This window comes from Taudactylus pleione, unplaced genomic scaffold (assembly GCF_031769625.1).
Source record: "Taudactylus pleione unplaced genomic scaffold, aTauple2 ptg000203l, whole genome shotgun sequence".
In the NCBI taxonomy this organism is placed as follows: Eukaryota; Metazoa; Chordata; class Amphibia; order Anura; family Myobatrachidae; genus Taudactylus; species Taudactylus pleione.
In genome coordinates this window covers 2,028,908-2,043,025 of record NW_028284605.1, presented here as the reverse complement: position 1 = coordinate 2,043,025, position 14,118 = coordinate 2,028,908, and the positions used below count along the sequence as shown (strand labels likewise).

The 14,118-nt window shown below is 40.7% G+C and overlaps 1 protein-coding gene across 26 annotated transcripts in view; it reads left to right on the top strand.

The window, feature by feature from the left end:
• MYO18A (myosin XVIIIA) overlaps positions 1 to 14,118 on the top strand; it is a 350,017-nt gene that overhangs the window by 297,221 nt on the left and 38,678 nt on the right. For all 26 annotated transcript variants that reach the window (XM_088477757.1, XM_088477755.1, XM_088477756.1 and 23 more), the window contains 4 exons: positions 753 to 869; positions 2,732 to 2,815; positions 9,489 to 9,626; positions 10,001 to 10,186. In XM_088477757.1, the coding sequence (XP_088333883.1) occupies positions 753 to 869; positions 2,732 to 2,815; positions 9,489 to 9,626; positions 10,001 to 10,186 (525 nt within the window). The remainder of the gene's footprint in view (positions 1 to 752; positions 870 to 2,731; positions 2,816 to 9,488; positions 9,627 to 10,000; positions 10,187 to 14,118) is intronic.

Below are 14,118 nucleotides of genomic sequence, written 5' to 3'. Positions count from 1 at the left end.
ATAATGTGTTAGCATTTAAGATCTACATCTTTAGAGAGGTTTAGTTCACCTATCCTTGAATCATTTTCATTCTTATTTCCCACTTTGAATGAATCTGCCTCAACCCTGTCAGACCACTGCTAAAGATCCATTCCCTTCAATCAGTCACTGTCTAAATGCTTTCCACCTCCCAGTTGTTATAACGTCCCTCTCGTTTGTAAAATGGAGGTTAGATTGTATGAGCAGTATGTGTAGGTCACTACAACCAAATATTGCAGCACAGTGGGTTTTAGGTTAGTATCGCTGTCTCACCACACTAGGGTCATGGGTTCCATTTTAACCAGGGCATCATCTGGTTTTCCTCCCACACTCCAAAAAAACATTACTGGTAGGTTAATTGGCTACAGACAGAAAAATACTCAAATTAAACTTTGTGTGACCATATGGTATTGGATATAGATTGTAAGCTCCACTGGCCAGGGACTGCTATGAAAGATTGCATATGCTTTATAAAGCACTGCGTAAAACCACGAACTGTTGTTTAACAGGAGCAGGAATTCACTTGACCATACAGTATTTATGATCAATAATTTACTTTGACTGTGACCCTGAATGAGGAAAAATTTATTTTAAAAGCAATAAATAATATCAAGCCCTAAATGAAATATCACAAGCACTTGACTGTTTTGGTCGGGAGAATATTTACTGTTGTACGTTGCGTCCAGTTCAATCTTTGAATACATCTAAATGTGTTTTCTATCTCTGACCGGCAGCTGGAAGAGCAAGTTAGCCGCCTGCAGAGAGAGAAGAATGAATTACAGAGCAGAATGGAGGAGGACCAGGAGGATATGAATGAACTGATGAAGAAGCATAAGGCTGCTGTCGCTCAGGTAATTTCCTGTGTTACTGTATGATCTCTAAGCACTGCTGTTGGATTTCATTTGCCAATTTTTTATTTTTATTTTTTTCTTAAGAGAGGGTCAACCAGAAAGTAAATCACCCTTGTCTTTTAACAAGTGAATAGTATATTTTTATATAGTTGAAACATAATACTGTGGCTTTCATGAAACATCTGTAGTGACCTACAAAAGTCTTTGTTCAGTCCTGTACTTGTTATGTAAATAGCTGGAGTACTAAAGGCTCTGTAATCTCACAATATAAGCCTTACTAACTTAAGTACCCGACGTGCCTGGTTTTAAATTATATTTGTTTTAAGATTATTATGTGATGTTGTCCAAATCCATCCAGTGGAAGGCCCAGAACAGGCTCCCTGGGTCAAAGTTCTGGCCAGCGTACACCAACGGGAGGTCCGACCGGGACCATAACCCCCCTAAAACCAGGCAGGATCCAACTGGACCACCTAGCATTGTTTCATCCCAATCAGTGCAGGGGTGTTCGAATGCATAACCGGACCCTCAGACAAATAAACAAACACACCAATTAATTTTTTATGCCCAGGGTTGTAAAGCTGTAGGCTGCCCTTTAGCCATCTCCCCTATTAACACCTGTTCATTGCCATCAGTGCTAGGTGCACACAGCGTACATTCACCACTACTCTGTATTGTAAAAAGGGACAGTCCCGCCTAATTTGGGACTGTTGAGAGATATGGCTTAATTGTGCCTAAAACATACGTTTGTCATCCTTCTGTATGAGGTTTCTGCCACCTCTTTATCTGCTGTCTGCCATATATTTTTTTCTTCAATCCCTAACCTAATCTCAAGCATTGTAACCTTCAATTGTCATACCTGACCTTGCCCACTGCCACACCCCCAAGGTGTGGAATTGAATGAGGACTATCGCATTGATTGACAGGAGGCTTCTGAGGCATATGTGACAGAGACAAAAACAATGGCACTGTACTGAATGAGCAGCACTGCAATCAGAGGTCATAAAACCTGCATTGGATGATAAAGCCTATAATCTGCATATTATACATTCATCTTCAATATTTCCTTTAGACCAGTGGTTTTCAAACTCTGTCCTCAGGACCCGACACAGTTCACATTTTCCAGGTCACCCAGCAGGTTCACAGGTGAATTCATTACTCACTGGAATATTTTAAAAGATCCACAGATGGAGCAAATTATTTTCACTAGTAATTCTGTGAGGAGACCTGGAAAACATGCACTGTTTGGGGTCCTGAGCACCGAGTTTGAGAACCTGTGCTTTAGATAATTAAAAAGGAAATGTAAAAAAAAATTGTAATATAAAAGTGGTTTGCATCAGCTGTATAAAACTCATGGAATCACATAGTGATGTCTATCTCTTGATTTGTTGTAAATATGTTTGTAAACAATAAAATAATACAACCACATTTAGTTACTACAACAACCAGATGCTTGCTTGTATGTTATCACCATTCATGTCCTTGTGGAAAAGATAAAAATGCGTTTGGGTTTCTTTAGGATATAATAGCTGTATTGCAAATTACAGATTCCTCCTGGCCTCGCACACACTGCGCCCTGCAGCTCAGCTTATTGCACGTTGAGCTCAGTTCTGTACCTATTTGAGCAGAGGGCAGCACTAAAATCTGCTGCTTTGAAACATCCAGTTTAATTAAATGCACAACTTTATCAATAGCTTAACTGCTTGTAATGTAAATAAAGCAAATTGATTTCCGCTGTAGCCCAGTTAATTCAGGGCTTGGTGTCTTTTGTACAGTGGCTTTACTCAGTGAATATTTCCTTATAGTGGGGAGGGCATCCAATTCTCTTTGAGAAACCTAACAAACCCTGTCATTCTCTCTTGTAGTCCTCACGAGACCTTGCTCAGATCAATGACCTGCAGAGCCAACTGGAGGAAGCTAGCAAAGAGAAACAAGAGATGCAGGAAAAGGTAAGAGGATTCTTCCTGGCCTCTTTAGGTGATTGCATAGAAAATCAGATGCACTGCTTTTGGAAACCATTTTGCTCATTATTCTTTCTGTCTCCTATCCCCTCTGGTCTGCGCATACTATTCCTTGTTTTCTTTTCCCTCTGGTCTGCGCATACTATTCCTTGTTTTCTTTTCCCTCTCTTCTGCACAGGCTACTCCTGCTTTCTCTCCCCTCTGGTCTGCACAGACTACTACTGCTTTCTCTCCCCTCTGGTCTGCGCAGATTAGTCCTGCTTTCTCTCCCCTCTGGTCTTCACAGACTACTCCTGCTTTCTCTCTCCTCTGGTCTGCACAGACTACTACTGCTTTCTCTCCCCTCTGGTCTTCACAGACTACTCCTGCTTTCTCTCTCCTCTGGTCTGCACAGACTACTTCTGCTTTCTATCCTCTCTAGTATTTGCAGATTACTCCTGCTTTCTCTCCCCTCTTTTCTGAGCAGACTACTCTTGGTTCCTCTCCCCTCTTTTATGCATAGACTACTCTTGCAACTCAGTGGCGTAAAGTGGGAGGGGTCAAGTAGTTCAAGTTCCCTGTGTGCCATCGAAACCGGGGGCGCAGCCGGGCGCAGTCCAGGACTCGTGCGGCCCCCAGCGCTACTTATTAAAACACGCCACCAGCGGCAGTGTGTTTATTTTAGCATTGCAGCCAGCCATTAAGAGTCGAGGGTGAAGGGAGAGACATCATGACGTCTCTCCCATAGTGTCGAGCATGACTGGAGCAGCGGACAGCGGCGAATGCATTTAGCAGGGACTCAGGTGAGTGCAGTATTGTGTGTGTTTGTGTCCACGTGTTTTATGTCAAAGGCACTGCTACTGGGGGCACTATATAAGGGGCACTATATTATCCATTTTTCATCTTGCCCTGGGCTCCAAATACCCTAGTTATGCCACTGCTCCGGCTTTCTTTCCCCTCTTTTCTGTGCAGGCTACTCCTGCTTTCTCTCCTCTGTGGCCTGCATAGGCTACTCCTGCTTTCTTTTCCCTCTGGTCTGTGCAGTCTTCTTCTGCTTTCTTTTCCCTCTGGTCTATGCAGTCGTCTTCTGCTTTCTCTCTCCTCTGGTCTGCACAAACTACTCCCGTTTTCACTCCCTTCTGGTTTGCATAGTCTACTCCTGCTTTCTACTCTCAGGTCTGCATAGTCTACTCCTGCTTTCTCCTCTATGGTCTGCATAGTCTACTCCTGCTTTCTCCTGTCTGGTCTGCATAGTCTACTCATGCTTTCTCTCGCAGCAAGACTGGGGAACACTGGACAATGGTATTGTAGGTTGGGGCTGGCACTTAAATTAAACTAGCTTTAAAAAGTAAGCCCTGCCCCACCCTGCAATCCCACAATTGCAGTGTTCTTTAAGTGCCTGAGTAGTAGGGCACGTTTAATGAGGGCTGCTATGCAGTTCTTTGTTGTAGCTTAGTTTGTTTTGTTAAGTTTCAGGATTTTTGCCTTTGATGACACCCACTTTGGGCGTACAGTTCTCCGGTCAGGCAGCCTGAGTGTTCCCTCCTCTGAGGGCGGCTTTTGGACGTCCCATTTTCCAGTGTTCTCCAGCCTTGCTGCAAGAGAAAATAGGATTTTTGGTCAACTTACCGTTGAATCCTTTTCTCTTAAACAGGCTGGGGAATACTGCGATCCCTCCCTCACGCTCAGTCGTGCAAGGTGTTTGGTTCTTGACCGGTCTTTTCCCTACTGGTTTGTTTGGTTGTTCTAACAGTTTCAGGGGGTTCCTGCTACTCCTCTCCGGACTCTTTTAAAGACGTACTGGAATTGTGGGATTGCAGGGGGGAGCTTTACTTTTTAAAGCTGCAGTTTCATTTAAGTGCCAGCTCCAGCCCCAACCTACAATCCCATTGTCCAGGGTTCCGCAGTCTGCTTAAGAGAAAAGGATTCAATGGTAAGCTGTCCAAAAATCAATTTTTTCTCATCTAGGATCTGCATAGTCTACTCCTGCTTTTTCTCCCCTTGGGTCTGCATAGTCTACTCCTGCTTTTTCTCCCCTTGGGTCTGCATAGTCTACTCCTGCTTTTTCTCCTCTATGGTCTGCATAGTCTACTCCTGCTTTTTCTCCTCTATGGTCTGCATAGTCTACTCCTGCTTTTTCTCCTCTATGGTCTGCATAGTCTACTCCTGCTTTTTCTCCTCTATGGTCTGCATAGTCTACTCCTGCTTTTTCTCCTCTATGGTCTGCATAGTCTACTTCTGCTTTTTCTCCTCTCGGGTCTGCATAGTCTACTCCTGCTGTTTCTCCCCTTGGTCTACTCCAGAGGTTCCCAATCACGGTCCTCAAGGCTCCCCAACAGTTCAGGTTTTAGAGAAATCCATGGTTGAGCACAGGTAATTAAATCAAATTGACTGAGGTACTAATTAAATCACCTGTGCTCAACCATGGATATCTTTAAAACCTGAACAGTTGGGGAGCCTTGAGGACCGCGTTTGGGAACCTCTGGTCTACTCCATCTACTGTATTCTGTTTATCGCACAGTTGGAAAGTCAATTGTCGCCGCCATTTACTGAGACAATGTTGCTGTGGCAGCTGAGTGATACTCAGCTCCCTGGCAATGCTGCCTGTACTTACCACTTTGCAGGTCATTCTGGATATTGTGAACTGGACTTAGGCTTACAGAAAATATGCAATAGCGTTGACGATATCAACTTAAATAATATTCCCCATACTTTGCATTGGTAAGCTTTTGCAAGTGAAACCTAGTGTACAGTAACTCCAGAGACCACTGCTGCCAGCAGTAGCCCTTTAGAAGATAGGGAGAAGCCATAACTCCGGTGAAAACACCCATCTATAAGTCCATTTATATCTGTTAAATATAAATACATTAAACTGTTACATGTTTCTTACCTAGAGTGACATTAACTGAGAAAAACAGACATTGTGCCATATACATTATATATGTATATTGTATAACTGGTGAAAAATTCCTGTAAAACCCATAAACGCCTCCTTGTGCTGACAGGTTTAATAGGCATATTAACTGTTTGCATAGAGAGCAAGGTAATAATTTGAAAACTTGAAACCTTTAATTGCTTTGTATGTAGAACCTTTTTATCTTCACGGAAAGATTTTTATGTTTTTTTTTTACTTTACACGAGTCATTGCAAGATTATATAAATTGACAGAAATTATCTGATTGTGCCTGTATTAGGCGGACACTGTCGCAGATTATATAATAGATATTTCAATTGGAATTTTACAAAAGTTTGCTGATTTACTTCCAGTGCATTGTTACACATATAGGACTTACTAGAGTATTTGTATGTTTCTGAATTATCGATCAATTGAGGCATTTCATCTGACGTGTTTTGCAGGCTTTTCAGTTTAGTAAACTTTATACTATGTTTGTGTTTTTTAAATGTAGGTTTGTGCTAGGAGCCCTTAGCCAATTACTGATTGTTACATACGTAACTTTACAGCCGCGCTGACTTGCTAATGGTTACTCTGGTCATTATGCATTTGCAGTTGACATTTAGAAAATATGTAGAATTTGATTGGGATATATCACAGGAGCCAAGTAAAACATTATTACTCCAATGCAAATTGTAACATTGACCTGTAAATTTAAAATTAATGAGGCATAGTTTAATCTATGATAACACATACCTCAAATGTCAGAGTGAGCCTTATAGGGATCATGGGCACTGAGCCTAAAACATTGATCCAGCTTTTTCTTTTTTTCCTTTTAAATAAATCTATGTGTTAATATATTACACCTTGCATCATTAATTTAAAGTACGTTGTGGTCATTGCGTCTGTATTTTCAGCGCTCTAAGCAGGGCCAAGAGAAAAATTGCTCAGTTGTAAAAAGTGATTCACCAAGACATAGAATTAATGTGCTTGCTTTCAGGTGATGAGGTGCCTGAGGTCTTAGATATATAATTTCCATTTTATCTCTGTACTTTTTGTATGACTGAAATGTTATATGATTAAAACTAAAAAATTAGCAATCTTGCAAAAGCTCTGCAGAGCAAAATGACTGCCATGTGCATAGGAACGAGTGGCGGTTTTTGTGCCTTTTCTGGGGTAATTTTTTTTCTGAAATAAAGTATTTTAGTTGAATTTCTGCTAACCAAATGGATAAGATTATATTTAGACATGATGTTGTGAGACCGGCGGCTGCGATGCCGCCATTCTAAATCCCAAAGGGGAAGCCAGACAAGGGACTTAAGGGTGGGCGTCGAAATACTGATGCCTATCTTAATTCTGACGCCGGAATCCAGAAGGACACCATCCCGAACGAGGTAAGTCCAGGGCTCCGCGGGGGGGGAGGGGGTTAGGTTTATGTAGCATAGCAGGGTTAGCGTTAGGTTTTTGGGAGGTTAGGGTTAGGCACCACTGGGGGGGATTAGGGTTAGGCACGAAGGGGGAGGGTTAGGTTTAGGCACGAAGGGGGAAGACTTAGGTTTAGGCACTAACGGGAAGGGTTAGGGTGAGGGGTGGGGAGGTGTAGGGTTAGGCTACAAGAAGAGAGTGTTAGGGGGAGAAGGAGGAGTGTAAGTATACTTACCTGACCCCTATCAGGATACCAAGCATCGGGATGCCGTTGGCGGTATTTTGACAGGAGGAATCCCGACAGCCGGCATTACATACTAATTCCATTTAGACCTTCAGAAACCATTTAAAGTATAGTTTGTGAAAGCAAGAGATGTTTCCAGAGCTGAATCTGACAGTTACGTACAGAGGGAATACTCCAATGATCTTTTCACATCCCTCTGTGGTTCCTGCGTAGAGTTCATTCACTTAATACATTCATCTTTGGTAATTAAGAGCTGTGTTGATCTGTGTTAGTGAAACTAAGTAAATAAAGCACATTAAGTAATTCCTAGTCAATATCCTGTAATAGGAGGTGGAAGGGAGAAAACTTCTTCAGTGGTGCATTAATCTAGGCTTGCAGGAACAAATAGTCAATATGTTTATAGATTTTTTCTTTTCGTCTTTTCTGTACTTTATCCCTTCCTATCTAAATCCTCTTTTCCTCTTTATTTTTTCCTTTCTCTTCCTTAAACATGTTCTAGCTTTTGCTTTGCATTTCATTTGAATTTATCCAGTACAGTATGAAAGGATGTCATCTAGAATTCACATTTACGTGCCAAAGTTCTTATACTGTGACAGATGTAAAATATTAGAAATGCCATAATTTGTTTTAACTACTTACAGTATGTCCTGACAACTGTTAGCTTTCTATAACCTACTGCGGTTTCTGTTTGCAGTGTTTTTTTCTACCTCCTCTGTGTCATCTCTCTTTTTCTCCCAGGCATCAATTCTCTTCTCCACTTACCTTTTTTCCAACCTGATCTCTACTGTCCTCTCTCTTCTCCCATTACTTTAGCCTCTACTATTCTCTCATTCTCTCTTCCACCATGATCTCTGCAATTTCACTCCTCTACTGTCCTTGCCCTCTCTTCCACCCTGATCTCTAGTGTCCTCTCTCTTCTCCTATTACCTGGCTTCCCTTGGCCTCTCTCTCTCTCTCTTCCACCCTGATCTCTAGTGTCCTCTCTCTTCTCCTATTACCTGGCTTCCCTTGGCCTCTCTCTCTCTCCCTCTCCCTCTCCCACCCTGTTCTCTAGTGTCCTCTCTTCTCCTATTACCTGGCTTCCCTTGGCCTCTCTCTCTCTCTCTCTCTCTCTCTCCCCCCCCCTCACCACCCTGATCTCTAGTGTCCTCTCTTCTCCCATTACCTGGCCTCCGTTGGCCTCTCTCTCTTCCACCCTGATCTCTAGTGTCCTCTCTCTTCTCCTATTACCTGGCTTCCCTTGGCCTCTCTCTCTCCCCCCCCCCCCCCTCACCACCCTGATCTCTAGTGTCCTCTCTTCTCCCATTACCTGGCCTCCGTTGGCCTCTCTCTCTTCCACCCTGATCTCTAGTGTCCTTTCTCTTTTCCCATTACTTTAGCCTCCACTATTCTCCTCTTCCACAGTGAGTTCAACAATTTCCCTCCTCTCTCCTTTATTGTCCTTTCCCTCTCTTCCACCCTGATCTCTACGTTCTTATCTTTTCTGTTATATTACCTCCACGGTCCTCTCTCTCTTCCACCATGATCTCTATGGTCTTCTCTCTTCTCTCTCTACTATTCTTTCCCTCTCTACCACCGTGATTTCTATGGACTTCTCTCTTCTGTTACTGTTAATTCTTTTATTCTCATAACTTGCTTTCCTAACCGCTCTTCTTTTTCACCCCAATCTATGTGTTTCTGCTCTCTTATCTTCCATTGCCTACTTAATGCATTCTCTCCTCCTCTTCCATATATATTTTCTTCTTACTCCTTTCTGTTGTTTTTCCTCCATTTCATTCCTTACATTTGATGATGTTTTTCTTACTTAACGCGCTTACTTCTACAACCATTTTCTAAAATAATTTATCAGAAAGTCCATGACCATCTTCCCTGTGTGGTTATGTCTGACTGGTGAAACTATCCCAAGTACAAACAACATTTATTCATGGCATATAAAAAAAATCATACATTGGTTATCCAACTGCAGAATTCATCCAGTTCATTTGTAGGAAACTGAAAACTGCAGAAGGTCTATGCTCTGTTGAAGTGATTTGAAGCAATGCAACTACCTCTTTAAATGTCATTCAGGGCATATTTTTTTTTACTTCCTGTACAATAAGTAAAAGCAATATGTTATACAGTTACAAGGATTGCAGAGTCAGCTGGAGTTCCTGGAGCAATCTATGGTGGATAAATCTGTGGTGAGCAGACAGGAGGCCAAAATTCGGGAACTGGAAACACGTCTGGAGTTTGAGAGGACCCAAGTGAAGCGCATGGAGGTGAGCAAAGCCCCTGACCAAGTTCCTGGCCTGTAGAGCTTACATACAAAGCCACTTAGCTTAGTTTTGCGGTCAGTGTTAACTGAGTATTCCTGCTGTATAGTATTGAGGAAATTGGCCTGGAAAAAAAACATAGCACACTGTGTTAAAGGCTCTCTCTGGGCCAATGGGGTCATAATGCCCAAGCCTCTATGTATTCACAAAACAAAGAAAATGTTGAACTTGTTGATGCTTCTTGTTGCATGGATTTGTTACCTTATCTTTTTTATGTTGTTTTTCCATGTGGACCATTATTTGCCCCTATATACACACGTTGTAAACTCCTGATGTACTACACCTTATGACTCTAACTCTGACATGGTTGTTTCCAAAAGAGCCTGGTAACCCGGCTAAAGGAAAACATGGAGAAGCTGACAGAGGAGCGGGATCAGCGAGCTGCCGCAGAAAATCGGGAAAAGGAGCAGAATAAAAGGATGCAGCGGCAAATTAGAGACATGAAGGAAGAGATGGGAGAATTGTCCAAAAAAGAGGGAGAGGCCAGCCGCAAAAAGCATGAATTGGTAAATGAATTTGTCCTTTACTACCTTGGTATCTTGTATTTTATTGTTAGATAACCTCTCACAAGCGCACCTGAATACATCTGTTTTGTGCGCTCAGCAAATATTTATACAATTCAACTGTCAGCTCATTGTAAAGCAGTGGCATGACTGGGGTGCCATAAAGGGCACCCTTCCTCCTAGTAAATGGTTGCATTCTCATTTTAACATTTAATTCATGTTCGCTATTAAGGAAACCAATTTATTTTAAAAGTTATAATTTGTTTTGTCTATTAGAATGAATAAGTAAGCAGTATGCTGCAGACACAAGGTCAGAAATATGTATGTTTTTTGTGTGAGATTAAGTGAAGGACTCATTTTGAAACAGTGGTTTGGAAGACACTAGAAAACACCTGGACAATAAATAGAGAGAATACATTGTATCAACCATTCAAGGCATCATAAAACCTTGCAATGTTATCAAGTACTTTAAAGCTAGTAGCATGACCAACTATATCATGCCACAATGCTTATAGATCTGCAAAGATATACCTAATTATCAGTATTAAAATGAACAGGATATGTTAGCTATTCAGGCATTATAACTGGGAAGCAATGCTGTAATATCTAAGAAGATCTCTATTGTATAACGGTCCGACTACCACTTCACTTTAACCTGCCATCGTTTATTGAAGGCAAATAAAAGACTTTCAATTAAAGTCATTCTGGAGTATCTTGTTCTATTTTGATTATAAAAGAAAACCTGAAAGATAAAGTACAATTTATATTACAAAATGACATCCTCCACAGTATACAGGCAAAGTTAATGCACAACACAAAAGACAAGTTGATCCAATATAAGAAGACATATCCAAATATGTATATGAGTAAATTGAAGTTCTCATACCTTTACATTAACAGAATTGATTTATTTACACTCAATAATTTTAGGTTCTGGAAGACAGCCCATAGTGTTTTTCAGCAGACTTAAGGCGCGTATCCACTAGACAAGTAAAATGAGCGATTGAACGATTATGATATCGTTCAATCGCTCATTAACCGTGCAGTAAAATGCCGGCAACGACCAGCTATGCGCGTCCCACTGGTCGTTGTCGGCATTTGTCATCGCCTGAACATGCAGGCCAACCTGATGAGATCGTCAGGTCGTGCATGTTCAGGAATGAGGGAGGGTGCTTGCACTGACCGACATATCGTTCAGTGTGGGCACAATATCCACTGCACAGGATGATGAACGATTACATTGTTGTAATCGTACAGTCGTTCCACTCTCGTGTAGTGGATACGCACCTTTAGAGTTTTTACATGGGTTGTAACAAGCAAAATGGCAAGGCAGATATGTACAGTAGTAAAACCCTTATTTAGTATACAAGGCACTTGGACGTTATCATACCTAGGTGCAGAATCTTTACTGTAGCGTTCATTTTTTGTATAGCATTAGCTTGTTCTCTAGCTTGGTGGGAATGCCCTCTCTAGAAGAGCTTTTTAGTTTATTTTTAACAGATTTCTGTTAAAAATAAAATAAGAGCAAAAAGTATTGAATATATTGAAATGTCTCCCTGCAATCATATTTGTATGTAAAAATATTTAGTTGTGATAAATGCTTAACTATTACCTAAATATTTGTGAGTGGTTTTGGTACAGTAGATATACAATGATCTGTGATACAGTAGTGGGAAGGGTCCTCCTCCTATGATCTTACAGCCATTGACATTTCATTATTTAGTGCACCCCAACATTCTTTAAAAAATTATGTATCTCTATGACAAACTGATTTTGCCAGAGATCTGTGTAAGCTTGTGCCATCCAGTTATAACCCTATGTGCTGTGGCCATATCCCATTTGCCTTTGCAAATCAACATGGTCCTATGATAAAAAAGGTGTGTTGGGAGATACTGTAGGACAATAACTTTCCTACAACATGATACAAACCCTGAATAAAGGTGTATATGACTTCAGGGGCTATATTTGCTGAAGGCTATTTGTATCTAATTGCACAACATGTATGGTGCAATCACATCTCATTTCATCAACTTGTCATTAACTTAAGAAAAACACAATCTGTGGCACTAGTTGTGCAGTAGAACTAGAAAAACACAATCTGTGGCACTAGTTGTGCAGTAGAACTAGATAAAACACAATCTGTGGCAATTGTGCAGTAGATCAATCTGTGGCACTAATTGCGCAGTAGATAAAACACAATCTGTGGCACTAATTGTGCAGTAGAACTAGATAAAACACAATCTGTGGCACTAATTGTGCAGTAGATAAAACACAATCTGTGGCACTAATTGTGCAGTAGATAAAACACAATCTGTGACACTAATTGTGCAGTAGAACTAGATAAAACACAATCTGTGGCACTAATTGTGCAGTAGAACTAGATAAAACACAATCTGTGGCACTAATTGTGCAGTAGATCTAGATAAAACACAATCTGTGGCAATAATTGCGCAGTAGATAAAACACAATCTGTGACTCTAATTGCGCAGTAGATACAACACAATCTGTGGCACTAATTGTGCAGTAGAACTAGATAAAACACAATCTGTGGCACTAATTGTGCAGTAGATAAATCAATTTGTGGCACTAATTGCGCAGTAGATATAACACAATCTGTGGCACTAATTGCGCAGTAGATACAACACAATCTGTGGCACTAATTGTGCAGTAGAACTAGATAAAACACAATCTATGGCACTAATTGCGCAGTAGATATAACACAATCTGTGGCACTAATTGCGCAGTAGATACAACACAATCTGTGGCACTAATTGTGCAGTAGAACTAGATAAAACACAATCTGTGACACTAATTGCGCAATAGATAAAACACAATCTGTGGCACTAATTGTGCAGTAGAACTAGATAAAACACAATCTGTGGCACTAATTGTGCAGTAGATAAATCAATCTGTGGCACTAATTGCACAGTAGATAAAACACAATCTGGCACTAATTGTGCAGTAGAACTAGATAAAACACAATCTGTGGCACTAATTGTGCAGTAGATAAAACAATCTGTGGCACTAATTGTGCAGTAGAACTCGATAAAACACAATTTGTGGCACTAATTGTGCAGTAGATATAACACAATCTGTGGCACTAATTGCGCAGTAGATACAACACAATCTGTGGCACTAATTGTGCAGTAGAACTAGATAAAACACAATCTGTGGCACTAATTGTGCAGTAGATAAAATACAATCTGTGACACTAATTGCGCAGTAGAACTAGATAAAACACAATCTGTGACACTAATTGCGCAGTAGAACTAGATAAAAAACAATCTGTGGCACTAATTGCGCAGTAGATAAAACACAATCTGTGGCACTAATTGCGCAGTAGATAAAATACAATCTGTGGCACTAATTGCGCACACACAAGAAACACCTCAGCGCCAATGATTCAAATACCAGTGCAGCAGTGTTAAAAGAGGTGATTGCCAACCTCACAAGCATAAACAATAGAAGAGAAAAACACTGCGCTCTGATATTTATGTTGGGACATAAGAACAACACATCAATGTATTAAAAGAATTTAATGCTTAAATTATAATAATAATAATAAAAAACAAAGACACATGTATAAACACAAAGATAAATATGAAAATTGTAAAAATATTAAATAATAATAATAAGCGAGCCTGCTAGAAGCTCATAACAAACAGGAAATTAACAAGCATGCAAATGTAGGAGTTGATCAGGCTCCCAGATCTAAACACACTCTCCTGTGAGAATAGCTACACCATATACCTGTGCAGAATGAGCTGTATAATGCTGTAGCAAGTGAATTGTTAAGGCACTGGTGAAGCCTGTAGCCACTGATAGCTATCCCCAACAATGTATCAATAATGATATTAGTGGAACCCGTTGAAAAAAATGCCAGTTTTGTATCAAAGTCACAAGTGATATAGCCAATCTCAAGCGTGATTAATGAG